Here is a 14,293-nt window from a genome sequence, read left to right on the forward strand (position 1 = left end):
TTGAAAACTCTAAAGCCATGTAAAACCCGAAGGCATTAAAATTTATTAAATGATGCAATAACAACAGAATTCTTTATTTACAATAGCATTATTTAACATCAAATAAGCAAATAGCATCAGCAAAGCAATATTAACTTGCATAAATGTATTTAAAATTTCTCTGAATATATCTACCTTTGCATAAACTGCTCACACTAGAAATACAAACATCAATGCAGGTGAACAAAGTGATGTTCAGAGTCAACTCAGTTTTGAAAATAAATCACAACCTGAAACACTGTAAGCTTTCTCCTGAAGAACCATAGTTTATATATTGCTTAATTTTACCCTTGTATAATCTTTTCATATACACACATCTCAGATGCAACTTCATGATGAACTGTACAAATAAAACCCACAAATGACATAAAGGGAAAAAATTAAATGACAGTAAATGTTTGAAGAAACGTGTCCATCATCTCTACTGAACAACATAAAGATTAAGTGATGATGCACTTATTCCAAAATTGTACACAATTCACTATACAAATATAATACATCAGACAGCTATGTAGGAATATACAAGACTTAAAAACAGATCTAAGGCATTATGCTAGATTTTAGCATTTTGAGGTTCTTGCACATAGCTTTTACCTGTAGTAAGAAACTTAAAAGATTTTGTTTTAGTCTACAAAGAAACACCAGGGAGAAATTCTAATTAAAATCAAAGCCACTACAGTAAATTTTCTTCTGTGCAGAGAATGCTTTTGCTCTTAGGCAGCATACTACCATACAAATACTAGAAAACTTTTAAATTCACACCAACAATTAATGGCTTAAGTTGCATTTCAAAACTGATTGTGTATCTTTGGGTTCTGCAAGTGGAGCTGTGCCACCCATTTCATCTGTTAAGCCCATATGAATTCCACTTTTAAACAAAGATTAAAAAATGTATTGTATAAACTGCAAAAACATTGCTTTTAATTAATACAGGTCCAAAGGGATGCCGGTGTGGGACAATATTTTAAAGATCAAGTACAAATTAATTCATTGTAGCAAAACAGCTCACTTCACTTTTTAAACTTACCACATTACATGAACACTTAAAACAGGTCGTACGACCATGTATATATGCTTATTTTTCACATTATGCGCCTTTCACATTTAGTAATGTAAGTAGAACACTGATTAATTGTTCTGTTAAACAAAATCCAAGTACTTTCTCCGACAAATTTACTGCATACAGGATGAAAAATACTGATAATGAAGGGAATTGATTTGGCTTTTTTGTTTCTATAGCGATCAATATGATCAGAAGATTCCTTCACTCACTTTCTCTTTCATTAGTTAGAAGACGGCTAAAGTCACGATGAACCCAAACGGAGCCAAAGTGATAAGTACAATCTCCTTTCTTTCAACATGGCAATGGATGATGAAGTATTATAATCACTACAGATGATAAGGGTTTGCAGGTCTGTCATGAAACAGGACAAGTTAAACTATTTTGTCCACTGTGAAAAAGAATAATCTATCTGAAGAGGTTACAGTAAAGAACCAAAAAAAGAATGCAATAGAAACAAAATTATTTTAAAACTCATTTACACTTTGTAGTGCATGAAGTTAATTCCTTCAAATTTATGCATTTCTTATATAATTTTTTTTCCCAGATATATAATGCAAGTTTTACACAAAAGTTGCTGTTGTAACGAGACTGCGGAGCTCAGGGCTGACAGCTATTTTGGTTTCCCATCGGCAAACAAGAGGATGGCTTAGCTGACTAATTATTCTGTTTGAGTTTGGTAACAGAACAGTGACAGCTAGAAAACACCGCTTCTCTAGAACAGTGGCGCTGCCCTCCTCAGGGACAAGCAGAATTGTACATTCCCTTGGCTTTCATCAAAAGCCTTCTATAGAAATGGCTTGTTTTGAGACATCTTTACCATATTTTCCTCAGCCTTAATATAGATAGCTGCCATTTCATTTGAACTCCCACCTAAAAACCAAAACAAATTAAATGGCAACAGAATAAACCTTTCACTCCCAAAAGGCATGGCTCATGAGATATTATATAACGCATTGCATTTTACATGACATCAAAAAAACTGCGTTCAGGTTAGAAAGTTTGTGGATTAAGGGTCAGCAGAAAGAAAACAGAGGTCAAAACCATCAGTTTCTTAATATTTCAAGTCCTCAGAAGCTGATGTCGGTTTAGTAAAAGATTATTCCAACCACAGTGGGCAAGAAAAAAACCCACCCCCTAACAGTGGCCTGCTTAGTAACAGTTAGTTTTCTCTAAGGTTTGTTACGAAAGGATATAAACATACAAAAAGCGAGGATTGGTTCCTATAGTGGCTGCATATAATATAGGTTAGTTAAATGACATTATGAGCAGAATCACAAGGTTTAGAAAATGAGAAGTCTCAAGCCTAAAAATCAGGTCTAATCAAGGCATTGTGATCCTTTACAAAACACTTATCCAGGAGACACACACGGCTAAGAAGATATCTAATTTAATACTGAAGTACCTCATTTGGAATCAACTTCACAACATGTATATCTCACAAAAATTATACAAGTAAAACACTTAAGTTTTCAACTTAAATTATTGCTTGTTTACATATAAACTGGATTTTATGTACCTTACAAAATGTCCTCGTAGTCCACACTGCTTTAAAATAACCAGAAACACATGATAGTGGTGAAGTCTGTAGTGATATCTGCTATAGGTATTACAGGAATTGTTATTTTTCCCAGCTAAGGGGATGGGAACCAGGAATTAACATGCTTTAAAGCAGGTATCTTGAGCCATTTGATATTATGCACCAATTCTGCCACTACCATAATCAGTACATGCATTACCATTGAACTTTGCTGTTCAGCATCCAGTAACTGGCCGCCCAGATTGCTGGAAACACATCTAGGGAAATAAAGGAGCAATCTGTGTTTGTAGCTGGGTTTTTTTTTGTTTGTTTGTTTTTTGTTTTTTTTTTCTTTAATTCTATTAGAAAGAATAAGATGACAGAGGTCAGGAGAGCCAGGTAACAAAAATCAGGATTTGCTGATTATTACAAATTTAATTGAATAAAAACATAACCAACTTGTATTTTTGGATTCATGACTTGCATTACAAACATTACCACAAACCTCAACTGAAACGCCCCTTATAACCAGCCCTCTCATAGGGCAATTTTCATCTGTTTTACAACTTTACCCCATTCAAAATTGGTCTGTATGGTTTTCTACATTGGTTCATCTTCTCTGACTTGTTATCAGTGGAACGCACTTGTTGGAGGTCTCTATATGTACCAGACGTTGCTTCTACACCCTCCTCCACACCTCCTCTCCGCCCCAAAATGCAGGCCTTAGTCTAGAACACCAGTTTTCAGATGGAACTGAATCCTTTGCACCAGACTGAGTAAGCCAGGGGAAACAAAGCAAAAAAACCCAAGGTCTAGAACTAAACAGAAACAGAACAAGAGCATGGTTGTTTTTCCTTAAATACATACATTTAAATACATTCAATCTGACACGGTTTATGAAAATTGCCTGTCAACATTTACTTCGCAGGAGAGATCTAAGTTGCACTAAGGTGAATGCAGTGAACAGACTGAGCAACTGTCTGTACGCTAGCTTCAGACTGTCAAAGAAGAAGCTGCTCTTCGGCAACAAATGCCCGGCTCCCCTCAGGAAGGCAGGGCTGAGTCCTGTCGGCAGCAGGCAGCTGCCACCGGTGCTGGCAGCTCAGCTGGGTCATGACAAACCGACACAGCTCTTCAAACCGGTAAGGATTTGGGGCCACAAGCCCAGTCAGCTGAAGAAAGGAGCAACCGAATCACCCTCAGGGTCAGCAATATTTCTGCAAAAAAAGAGGAATTGGAGAAAAACAAATTAATTCCTCCTTCTGCGATAGTGAAGATGGATAGGTCAATGACAGCTGGATGCTGGACTGAAGCATTCACTGTGAAACACAGATTGGCTTACTATTTTGAAAATTTGAATTTTTAAAGCTAGACTTTTCTTCACGTACACTGATACAACTGACCCTCAATTTAATTCCAGTGATAGCAGTGGTGGTTTAATTTCACTGTGTTCTTGGGTCCTTAATTCAATCCAGTTATCATGGAAACTGTAACAGCTCAGGATCATCTGCCTCTTGCAGACTCCAGCTAAAGGCACGCCAATATGGTTTAAGAGAAGTCTCATACTTGGAGAACATGCAAAATCTTCCTGTGTTACTGCTGTATCACTCTCAAAGGAAACAAGTGCCTTAGTTCACTTCCCCTCCAAGAATCACAATATAAAAGGGAATAAAAGTAAAAAAGCTTCAGCTTCTGATTCCCAGAGATGTTCTTTACATCACACTTACTACCCTTGCAGTGTCTTAACACAAATGGAATACAAACTGGTTTCAGCTGAGTTGATTATCTACTTTCTTATTTAAAAAAAACCTCAGGATGTGGTTTTCACAGTTGTTTTAAGACTGTTCCTTCCAGTTACTGCAATCTGTGCCTCTCTGTCTTCCTCCCATTGCAACTCCTCCCATGGGGCGCTGTGGTCCGTCAGGTCAGAGAGCCAAGCCAGCCAAAACCCATTTTCCTCCTCCCCTGGGGCTGCTTTTCAGTTGTATCCTGTGGCTCCACTAGTGGAGCAAAGCTCTTTGCTTGCAGCCTCCTGTTGTGGGCAAGGAAGGCCCCGTTTACCCAGGGACAGCGCTGGCAGTAGGCAGCTTTCTCGCCAGTCCATGTGCATGCTGCTAGTCTGCCTTCTGGAAGCTGTCTAACACCATGGTTTGGGTTTTACCATACTTTCCTTCACAGTCGCAGAAGGCCTACAAATGTGTCTCTAGTATAAAATAAAGTCAGCGTGAGGAACCACCCTGTGATTCAGGAAAGCAAGGTCCTATGTTTTGTACACCTGCTATTCCCAGCCCAGCTGGTGCAGCTGGAGCTCTTTGGGGGTGACCAGCCATGAGCACGGTCCAGAGGCCAACACAGTAAAGTCATCCTCCTCCTTGTTTCATCACAGCACAAAGACATTACTTGCATCCTTCAAATCCTGACTACTATGGAAAAGCTGAACTTCAGCAGTTATCCCTGACACATTGAGAGGCAGTTTGGAGACACTGTTAGCACTTTTTGATCATAAAGCGTGGAACAGAAGTGAAAATCCAAAGATGTCCTTATTTTCAGAGTGGACATTTAGCAAACAGTATCTCCACAGAGATGCTAAATAAATGCTTCTACTATACCAGTGACTTGAAAAAAAATCATGCACTGCAAAAGATTTTATAAAATCATTTAACAAAGACTTGAGCCACAGGGCGATAAATATGTCAAGAAGGAAGTAAGACAAAAGTGGCACAAGTGTACCTCTAGAAGAAACACTTTATTTAGAAATAACCAAAGGAAACAGGACTTAAAAGAGATATGTAAAATTATTACTTCTAGGCTGATAGTGAACGTAGGAAAAATTGCTCAGAATAACTTCCATGGCTGATATGTGTAATTTCAGAGTATAGAAATAATCTGAAAACCCCCAAGATAAGTGGCTGTAAGATTACTGCTACACTGTGTTAAGTTAAATTGTACACCTCTCAAAAAACTCAGCCACAAACAGTATTCTTCAGACGTTTACTTCTAAATAGGAACAGGTTCAAAATTTTGTTTTACCATGTAAAATTAGTTAATACATATTTATTCCAATAATGGCAAAACAACATATATCAAACTGTTCCAGCTGCAACTATATTCAGCTCTACAACAGAAGACTACTTTGAGCCTCAAAAAAGACACTTCTCTGTTGAACGTTAGTGTCATCTTTGCAAGTCTTAAGATGTAGAAGTTTTATCCTTAACATTTTAAAACAAACTGAAACAGTACTAAGCAAACAAATCTAACCAGTAAATGTAGAGATGTGACATGCATAGTTGTACTGATTTCAACAACAGCACGTTATTTCCTGGTTACTCAACTCTGAACAGAACCGATCCCTTTAAATGATAAAGTTTATGAAACATTGAAAAAGTCCTCAGATTTGCCAGATGAGTTTCTCAGCTTCTCATTTGTCAGATGAATTTCTCAGCTTTCATACGTTAAAGCCCCAACTGCCAAGCAATGAAGCACACGAATCCTCTCCTCAGCTTTATAATTGCACAGATTCTGTTTTAAAACAAGTTATGCAGCAGTAGTTTACAGCACAGATGCGTGAAAATAGTAGCTACTTAACCTCTATCACAGTTCAAAGGTCAGTAAAAGGTATTTATAGTGCACAGAGTGCAGTCTGATGTACTCTTACAAAATAATTCAAGAGGTTTTAAGAAGTTAATTTTCTCCAGGTAAGGCAAAATTGCTCCCAGGCATGGCCAGTGTCCATCACATTGTCATGGCTCCAACTGCATAATTTTAATTTTAAACCCCACAGATTCCCTGTCCAAAGTCCTGCCACTCATTTCTTTCCACTTCCATTCTCTTCCTTGACTTGTCTCCATCCTCCCTCGTACCTTTTCTGACACATCCATTCTCTTTTCCTTCTCTCTTCAAACATTCCTTAAAATCTACCTCTTCTACCCTATTTTACTCTGTCTCCCCTTCTTTTCCCTTCTGTCCCCTTCTGTTCCCTTTATTTCCTTAGTGGCTCCTCGTATTTTATTCTATGGCAGTCTGTCTTCTCTTAGCACATGGAATTTAAGTGGTTAGGGAATGCACTAAATAGGAAGATAATGCCTTGGTGTATGACAGCTTCTGCTAAAGCAGAACATACTGCAACTTTTTATTAATCATCAAAGTGACCAAAAAATGATTGCAGAAGGGAGCCTCTACAAACAGATCATCTGCTTTCTGAGACAGACACTTGTATTTTGATATGAACCATGAAAGTGCAAAAAGGATTGGTCTCCAGGAAACTTTAAACACATGCATGCAAAGAAAAGAGGGGTACAATAAAATGCATGTACTTCTTCCCCAGCACTTTCACTTTCTTAATTTTCATTAATCTTGACACATTTGCTGCCAATTATTTTAAAATTTCTCCCTATTATTCACATTTCTTTTCTCTAACAGTACTATAAATTTTGCTATCGGATTCAGCATAAGAAGAAAATTGGTTTATTATATTCCATCTTTCTGATTTCAATACCGCAGACAAGGAGATGACAGGACACAGTGGCACAAAGGATGGTCCTCAAACTTGTTATAAAATGACCCCTGGGGGAATAACGGGTTAGCTCTGCCTCTCTGGATTACAACAAGGAGTTTAGGAGACGGACAATGTAAACGTTTCCTTCCCCCCATCCTCCCGACGGCTGGAGGGCTGGGGTGGAGCGGCAGCCGCTAGATGGAGCCTGCTCCGCGCCGCTCAGCCCCGCTCCGCAGCCCGCAGGCACCTGCGAGCAGGGGGAGCAGGTTTGTGGATGCAGGCAAGGTCAGCTCCCCGCGTTTGGATGGGTCTGCACGGCTGCGATGCTCGGACCGCACAGGGAAAAATATTGGGAGGTAGCTGCAAATCACATAAAGTCTTGAAATACTGGGTTTGTTGGGACGACCTTACTTGAAATGAAGATTATTTCCATAAAAACCCCTTCCGCTGAGGAGGGGTACATAAACCCAACCTCATTTACTTGGCCACATGCCAATAACTCCACAATGTCTTTCCTTTAGTACTGTTACTGTCTGGAATACAAATCGGTTTTGACCTAAGCAAACCCTAATTACCCTGTCAGTTGGAAATTTGTGTGAAAATTAGTTCAGTTCTAGCACTCTTCTCAGAAGACACACTGTATAGAAAGTAATAACTTAAATAATTCATGAGTTTTTCCTATAACTATAATGCGATGAGAAGTGGAAAAACACTTAGGCAGGATGAAACATGAAATGGGTTAAGCACGCAGCACAGCACTGCAAATATAAATCAACACTAACGTCTTTCCCATCATCAGCAAATAGTCATGTAATTGCTCTGTAAAAAGCAAATACAACTATACCTAAGTCGTCTGAACGTGACTGTTTGTTAATTCAATAACGTAATGTACTCTGTTAATGTAAATGTATTCTGTATTATTCACTTCAGTAATGCTAGTGGAATCTAAACAAAGAACTTAATATAGATGTCATCAAAAGCAGAATTAAAAAAAAATTAATTGCAAAAGACTAAACTATTATTACTCTGGGTACTTTTAACTTTGTAAGTAAAAAGATACTGCACCCATTCTAGACCACAGTATATTCATAGTTCTATGGCCTCTGTACACTATGCATGCCATTTCTTACCCGTGTTGCATCTCCATCCTGCTTTATCATATCCATTCCAGGCAGCTGGTTCGGGAAAAGATTGCCTCCCCTCATAGCAGGATCATTAACCTATTGGTAACAAGATATTCAGGAGAATGAATTAAAAAGTATGTCAGGAAAAGGGCTGGGAATTAAAAAGGACCTTTATAAAGCACTCTGCTAACTTGCATATTACAACATCCACTTTTGAGATGATGTTGCAATAAGAGAAGGTAGCTGAGCAACCTTCTTGATCAGCATGTGCTTGACTCGTATTGCTCTGCTTCACAGTCAACAACAAAGGTTTCATTCCTGATACTATGACCATTATGCGTATTCTACACAACAGGTTCCATAAATTAGTGTTATTTGAAGAGGACCCGTCTGCTATGAAAGTCCCAAAAGTAGAAACATATAACTGCTTTCCTAACCTCAATAACACAGCTTTTCTGCTTGCAAACCACCACACATTTTTTTTCCAAGCCTGATGAGATAATATGTAGGCTGAATTACACCAACTACTGACTGATTTTTAATGACACTTATTTTTCTGCTCGTAAGCTATGGGAGAAAGACAGCATTCAATGGGAAACCTGCAGCTGCATGCTTTCCTAAAGGGATGGTCTCAACAGTTTTCAGAACACAGCCATGGTGAAGTAGTGAAGCTGTGTATTACTGCACAATCGAAGGGTCAGTCATGCTTAGTTATGTGGAAAGAGTGGCTTGCCAAATCTACAGCATTGCTTCCTTAATCAAAGAATCAATCTCACCATAGGACAGATTGGAACTGGTATAAAATACAAAACACAGCCATTCAGAATGCTTCTAAAGTAACAGAAAATCCAGCTTTCTTTAGAAGGTTTACAGGGCAAGAAAATTCTTCCTAGGGAGCCTTTGTGAACTCAGTTCTCTCTGATACTTCCCTCAGATTAGATGGATGTGATAATAGTGAAGATATTCCCCTCCAGATTTTGCTGGAAGGAAAAGGAGGTTTTCTGTGCCACCTGCTCTTTAGGAGACTTTTGTTGCCAAGGAGAGGAGATTCTGCCACTGCACTCCCTCAGTTCAGCTACAGAAACCTGCTGCAGCGTGACTGTGGAATTTACCACACCAAAGACCTCATTTCAGGTCCTCCTGACTGTTGTTTCTGCTGCTATTCACTGATATAGAAAAATTTTGTGGAGCTAAATGCAATCACATGCAACCACCTAAAGAGGTGGGTTCAAATACTGCCAGAGACATGACTGCAGTTCAATGGGAAAGGTTAAAAACCTTAGAATATTTTTACTAGGAATTTCAACCCCTTTCCATCATCTTCCAACAGTGCTGGAAGACTGGGGAAGTCCCACTGGATTGGAGGCTGGCTGATGTTGTGCCCATCTACAAGAAGGGTCACAGGGAGGATCCAGGGAACTACAGGCCTGTCAGTCTGACCTCAGTGCCAGGGAAAGTCATGGAGCAGGTGATCTTGAGTGCTATCATGAAGCACATGCCAGAAAACCAGGTGATCAGGCCCAGTCAACACGGGTTCACAAAAGGCAGGTCTTGCCAAACTAACCTGATCGCCTTCTATGACAAAGTGACTCGGCTACTGGATGAGGGAAAGGCTGTGGATGTGGTCTTCCTGGACTTTAGTAAAGCCTTTGACACAGTTTCTCACAGCATTCTGCTTCGGAAACTGTCAGCCTCTGGGCTGGACAGGCGCACACTCTCCTGGGTGGAAAACTGGTTGGATGGCCGGGCCCAGAGAGTGGTGGGAAATGGTGTGAAATCCAGCTGGAGGCCAGTGACAAGTGGGGTTCCCCAGGGCTCAGTGCTGGGTCCAGCCCTGTTCAACGTCTTTATCAATGACCTGGATGAAGGCATTGAGTGCACCCTTAGCAAGTTTGGGGATGACACTAAGCTGGGTGGAAGTGCTGATCTGCTGGAGGGTCGGGAGGCTCTGCAAAGGGATCTGAACAGGCTGGACCGCTGGGCTGAGACCAATGGCATGAAGTTTAACAAGGCCAAATGCCGGGTCCTGCACTTGGGGCACAACAACCCTATGCAGTGCTACAGACTAGGAGAAGTCTGTCTAGAAAGCTGCCTGGAGGAGAGGGACCTGGGTGTGTTGGTTGACAGCCGACTGAACAGGAGCCAGCAGTGTGCGCAGGTGGCCAAGGCGGCCAATGGCATCTTGGCTTGTATCAGAAACGGCGTGACCAGCAGGTCCAGGGAGGTTATTCTCCCCCTGTACTTGGCACTGGTGAGACTGCTCCTTGAATCCTGTGCTCAGTTCTGGGCCCCTCACCACAAGAAGGATGTTGAGGCTCTGGAATGAGTCCAGAGAAGAGCAACGAAGCTGGTGAAGGGGATGGAGAACGGGTCTTACGAGGAGCAGCTGAGAGAGCTGGGGTTGTTTAGCCTGGAGAGGAGGAGGCTGAGGGGAGACCTCATTGCTCTCTATAACTACCTGAAAGGAGGTTGTAGAGAGGAGGGTGCTGGCCTCTTCTCCCAAGTGACAGGGGACAGGACAAGAGGGAATGGCCTCAAGCTCTGCCAGGGGAGGTTGAGGCTTGACATCAGGAAAAAAATTTTCACAGAAAGGGTCATTGGGCACTGGAACAGGCTGCCCAGGGAGGTGGTTGATTCACCTTCCCTGGAGGTGTTTAAGGCACGGGTGGACGAGGTGCTAAGGGGTATGGTTTAGTGTTTGATAGGAATGGTTGGACTCGATGATCTGGTGGGTCTCTTCCAACCTGGTTATTCTATGATTCAACTCTGAAGAAATTGATTAAGTGCTGCCAAACTCCTAGTGATACTTACTTCTTCTTTATACAAATGGGCAGATTTTTAAGCCTGAATCTGAAAATTTAAATCTGAAGGGAAAAAATGACACTACTTTGTTATGAGACAAAGTAGACAGCTTCACAGCTTTATCTACACGCATTTGACTAAGCAAAAGAATCCATATTTTAAGTGTTTTCTGCTGTTGATCAACATTCATCAGAATGCACACACACACAAATGCCTTTTCTGTTTGTTCATTTGACAAAAGAAAGGAAAAAATAAAAAGTGGAAACAAAAAAATTGTATCCTGAATCAACAGCAGCTTTGAAATAAAAAGACGAGTACGTGATTTGTATCATGGCAGCGTTAGGACAGGTATGGAAAAGGAAGATGATTCCTGGCTGCACATCACAAAAGCAGCAAAGGCACAATGAATCTCTTTGCCAGTGATGATGGAAGAATCCTGATTGGCACAGTAACAGATACCAAAAAAGTCTACTGTTTTGTTCTACGAAAACGTTTGCTTCCAAAGTCCTTGAAACAAAACATTCCACATTTACCCATTGACTTTTCTGACTGCAGTAACAATTCAGTTAGAAAAGTATGGAGAAGGGCAAAGAAATGGAAGGGGGTTTATCTCTTTCTGAAGGCAGGTCAAGTGGTGTTATCAGATAAGAAATCTGACTAAACAAGACAGAAGATGTCTTACAATTCCTTTGCAATTAGACATATTAATACAGCCTCCTGCTAATAAAGCAGAATTATACACAATGCACCTAATAAAGAAATGTTTCCTACCACTCTGGTGCTCCTTTCATCCTGTAGGCTGAACAAAATCAAAATATTATTTCAAGATGTATATACCATGATAATTTCGGCCCGGGGAGTACTGTCCTGTGCAGATTAATAAACATTTACTCTGAGTGGACACCTAGACAGTGCTTTTTTTCTTTTTTCTTATACTAAAAGTCCTTCTCTTGCATAGGTTTCAAATTACTTCTCTAAGAACTTGGTAAATAATGTGGATCTGTGATGCAAAATATGTAAGGGACAAAACCACAGCAAGAGTCAATTGCGCAAACAAGATAACGATGACAAGGAGACAGTAAGTAGTGCGAATAGTGCAACACTGTGAAGGTTTAAACTTTCCTGATGCCTGGGGAAGCTGTTTTGGATAGAAGGAAGCTACAGATGCAGCAGGTAGCATTCTAGCATTCCTGGTATCAGTCTCCTAGAAGACACACTAGTAAGAGCACCCTGAAGAGCTTTAATGTGAATACAAGAGTGAAGATGATAATGAGATGATCCCTCAAGAGCATAAAAGAGCCTCTAAGCATGATAAATACCAAATCCATCTTGGGAATAATCTTAATTTCTTACTTGGTGATGCTGGGAGCCTAGGTAGAAAACAAGAGAAGTTGGAGATATGCCAGTACAAGCAGATAAACACCTAACTCAGTATTTCGTGAGCTCTGGATACAGTATGGTGCTACAAAGAGCCAAACAAACCTGTTTGGTACCAAAGGTAATGTACTTGTTTCTCGCCAGGTAAATAAGCCCAGGCACAGATTTCACTAACAAGTAACTTCCCAAAAAACACCCAGTAACACATGAAGCGTTAAGTTGGGTTTTTTTGGTTTTTTTTTCAAAAACTGGAACACTTCGTAGTGTAAGCACCGTTATGCACTGAGGTTAGAAAGTGATGAGCATGTGAAGTTAAAATTATGTATCATGGAACAAAAAACAGCAATGAATAAGCAAGTAAAAATGTAGGTGGCAGTATAAAAAAAGCCAAAAGAATGAACAAAAATGGCAACAGTCAGCAGAATTAAAGAAAATATAGTCATTTTGAAAAGCATCAGTTACAAGAAAAAGATTAGCACAGCCTATGTCAATTGCCAAATAAAGGTGCCAAACTGTGAAACACTACGCCCTGACAACAGGAAAAAATAAATTGATTTTAGTTTTAACATAAGCATTTTTATTCATTCCTGTCTCTCAGGAAAGAAAACGTGAAGCAGCACAGCAAACATTCCTGAGGACTAAAAAGTACTGTCTTGTGGACCAGAAACGGCCCCTCAGCTGCCAGTTGGTCACCTCTGACCTAGATGAAACATAAAACATTTGCTTACAGAGTTTGCAGATGACACAATGCCAGGGTCATAAATCAGGAGGAAAACAGGTTACTGTTACAGAATGAGCCACAGCACTTTTGTTAGACTCATTCTAAGAAAAGCAATTTAATGCAGACAAAAGTAAGGGACAATATATCTGGGACCAAAGAATGCAAGTTTCATCTGCGTGAACATGCTGAGGAGGATTTGGGGATCATCATACGTGTTTTGGTATGCACTCTGCAGTACCGCATTGTCACCAACAGCCAAGGGAACCTATCCATGGACTGAAACAGAAATTAAAAGCAGAGCTTGAATCTACACAGCTTTGGTGAAGTCACTGTTAAATCACTGTCTCTGGTGACAATGTTCACACTTCTAGAAGGAGGTTACAACAGCAGAGTTTAAAGCAGATCCACAAAAGGGATGGGCTGAAAAACAAATATTGAGATGGATGAAGAAGCTCAGCCTACTCAGCTTACTGCAAGTTAGATAACTGCTATCTTGAAAAAAGATCTAGTAGTCTCACAGGAAGGAAAAGCAGTCTGACAACTGTGCCAGTGGAACAGTAGTCTGCATGGAAGTCTTTGAAATAAAACCGCATGTCTTTCTATAATGCATATGTCATAGTTTAGGTTCCTGGGGAAAATTATGTAGCATGGGTGTGCTGAGAAATCAGACTGGGCTGTCACCTTCAAATCCTTACTTTTTTTTTTTGGGGGGGGGGGGTTACTATTGCTTTATTGTGTTAAATGTGTGCAATAGTATGTACTTGGGAACTAATAATAATAAAAAAGCCTGCTATAATTTGTCTTAGCAACTGGGAATATCAGAGAAGGTGACAGATTTGGATGTATCAAAATTACTTCAGGTCAGGAGAATGCAGCAGCTGTAAAAGACAAATGTGATCTGGGGCTATATCTGTCAGAGTATTCCAAGAGAAATGGGGAAGAACTAATGCTATGAACATAGCCCTGGGTGCTTAGGAAATACTGATTCAAACTGCAACAGGTGCAGAAAAGTAACGGGAATTTAAAGCCTAGAAGAAGAGACTGAAATGCTGTGGCTTGTTTAACTTGAAAAAAAAGAACCCATGAAACTGAAAACAAAACAATGCAACAACCTCAAAACAACAAGAAAGTCCTGTTGATAGAATAGCTCTTTCTG

At 40.1% G+C, this 14,293-nt stretch overlaps 1 protein-coding gene across 7 annotated transcripts in view; it reads right to left on the reverse strand.

Moving 5' to 3' along the window:
• The window catches only part of NCOA2 (nuclear receptor coactivator 2), a 195,152-nt gene continuing 180,859 nt past the window's right edge, over window positions 1-14,293 (reverse strand). For all 7 annotated transcript variants that reach the window (XM_069854222.1, XM_069854224.1, XM_069854219.1 and 4 more), the window contains 2 exons: window positions 8,244-8,333; window positions 1-3,835 (listed from right to left, as the gene is read on the reverse strand). In XM_069854222.1, the coding sequence (XP_069710323.1) occupies window positions 3,824-3,835; window positions 8,244-8,333 (102 nt within the window). In that variant the 3' untranslated portion in view covers window positions 1-3,823. The remainder of the gene's footprint in view (window positions 3,836-8,243; window positions 8,334-14,293) is intronic.

This window comes from Phaenicophaeus curvirostris, chromosome 3 (genome assembly GCF_032191515.1).
Source record: "Phaenicophaeus curvirostris isolate KB17595 chromosome 3, BPBGC_Pcur_1.0, whole genome shotgun sequence".
In the NCBI taxonomy this organism is placed as follows: domain Eukaryota; kingdom Metazoa; phylum Chordata; class Aves; order Cuculiformes; family Cuculidae; genus Phaenicophaeus; species Phaenicophaeus curvirostris.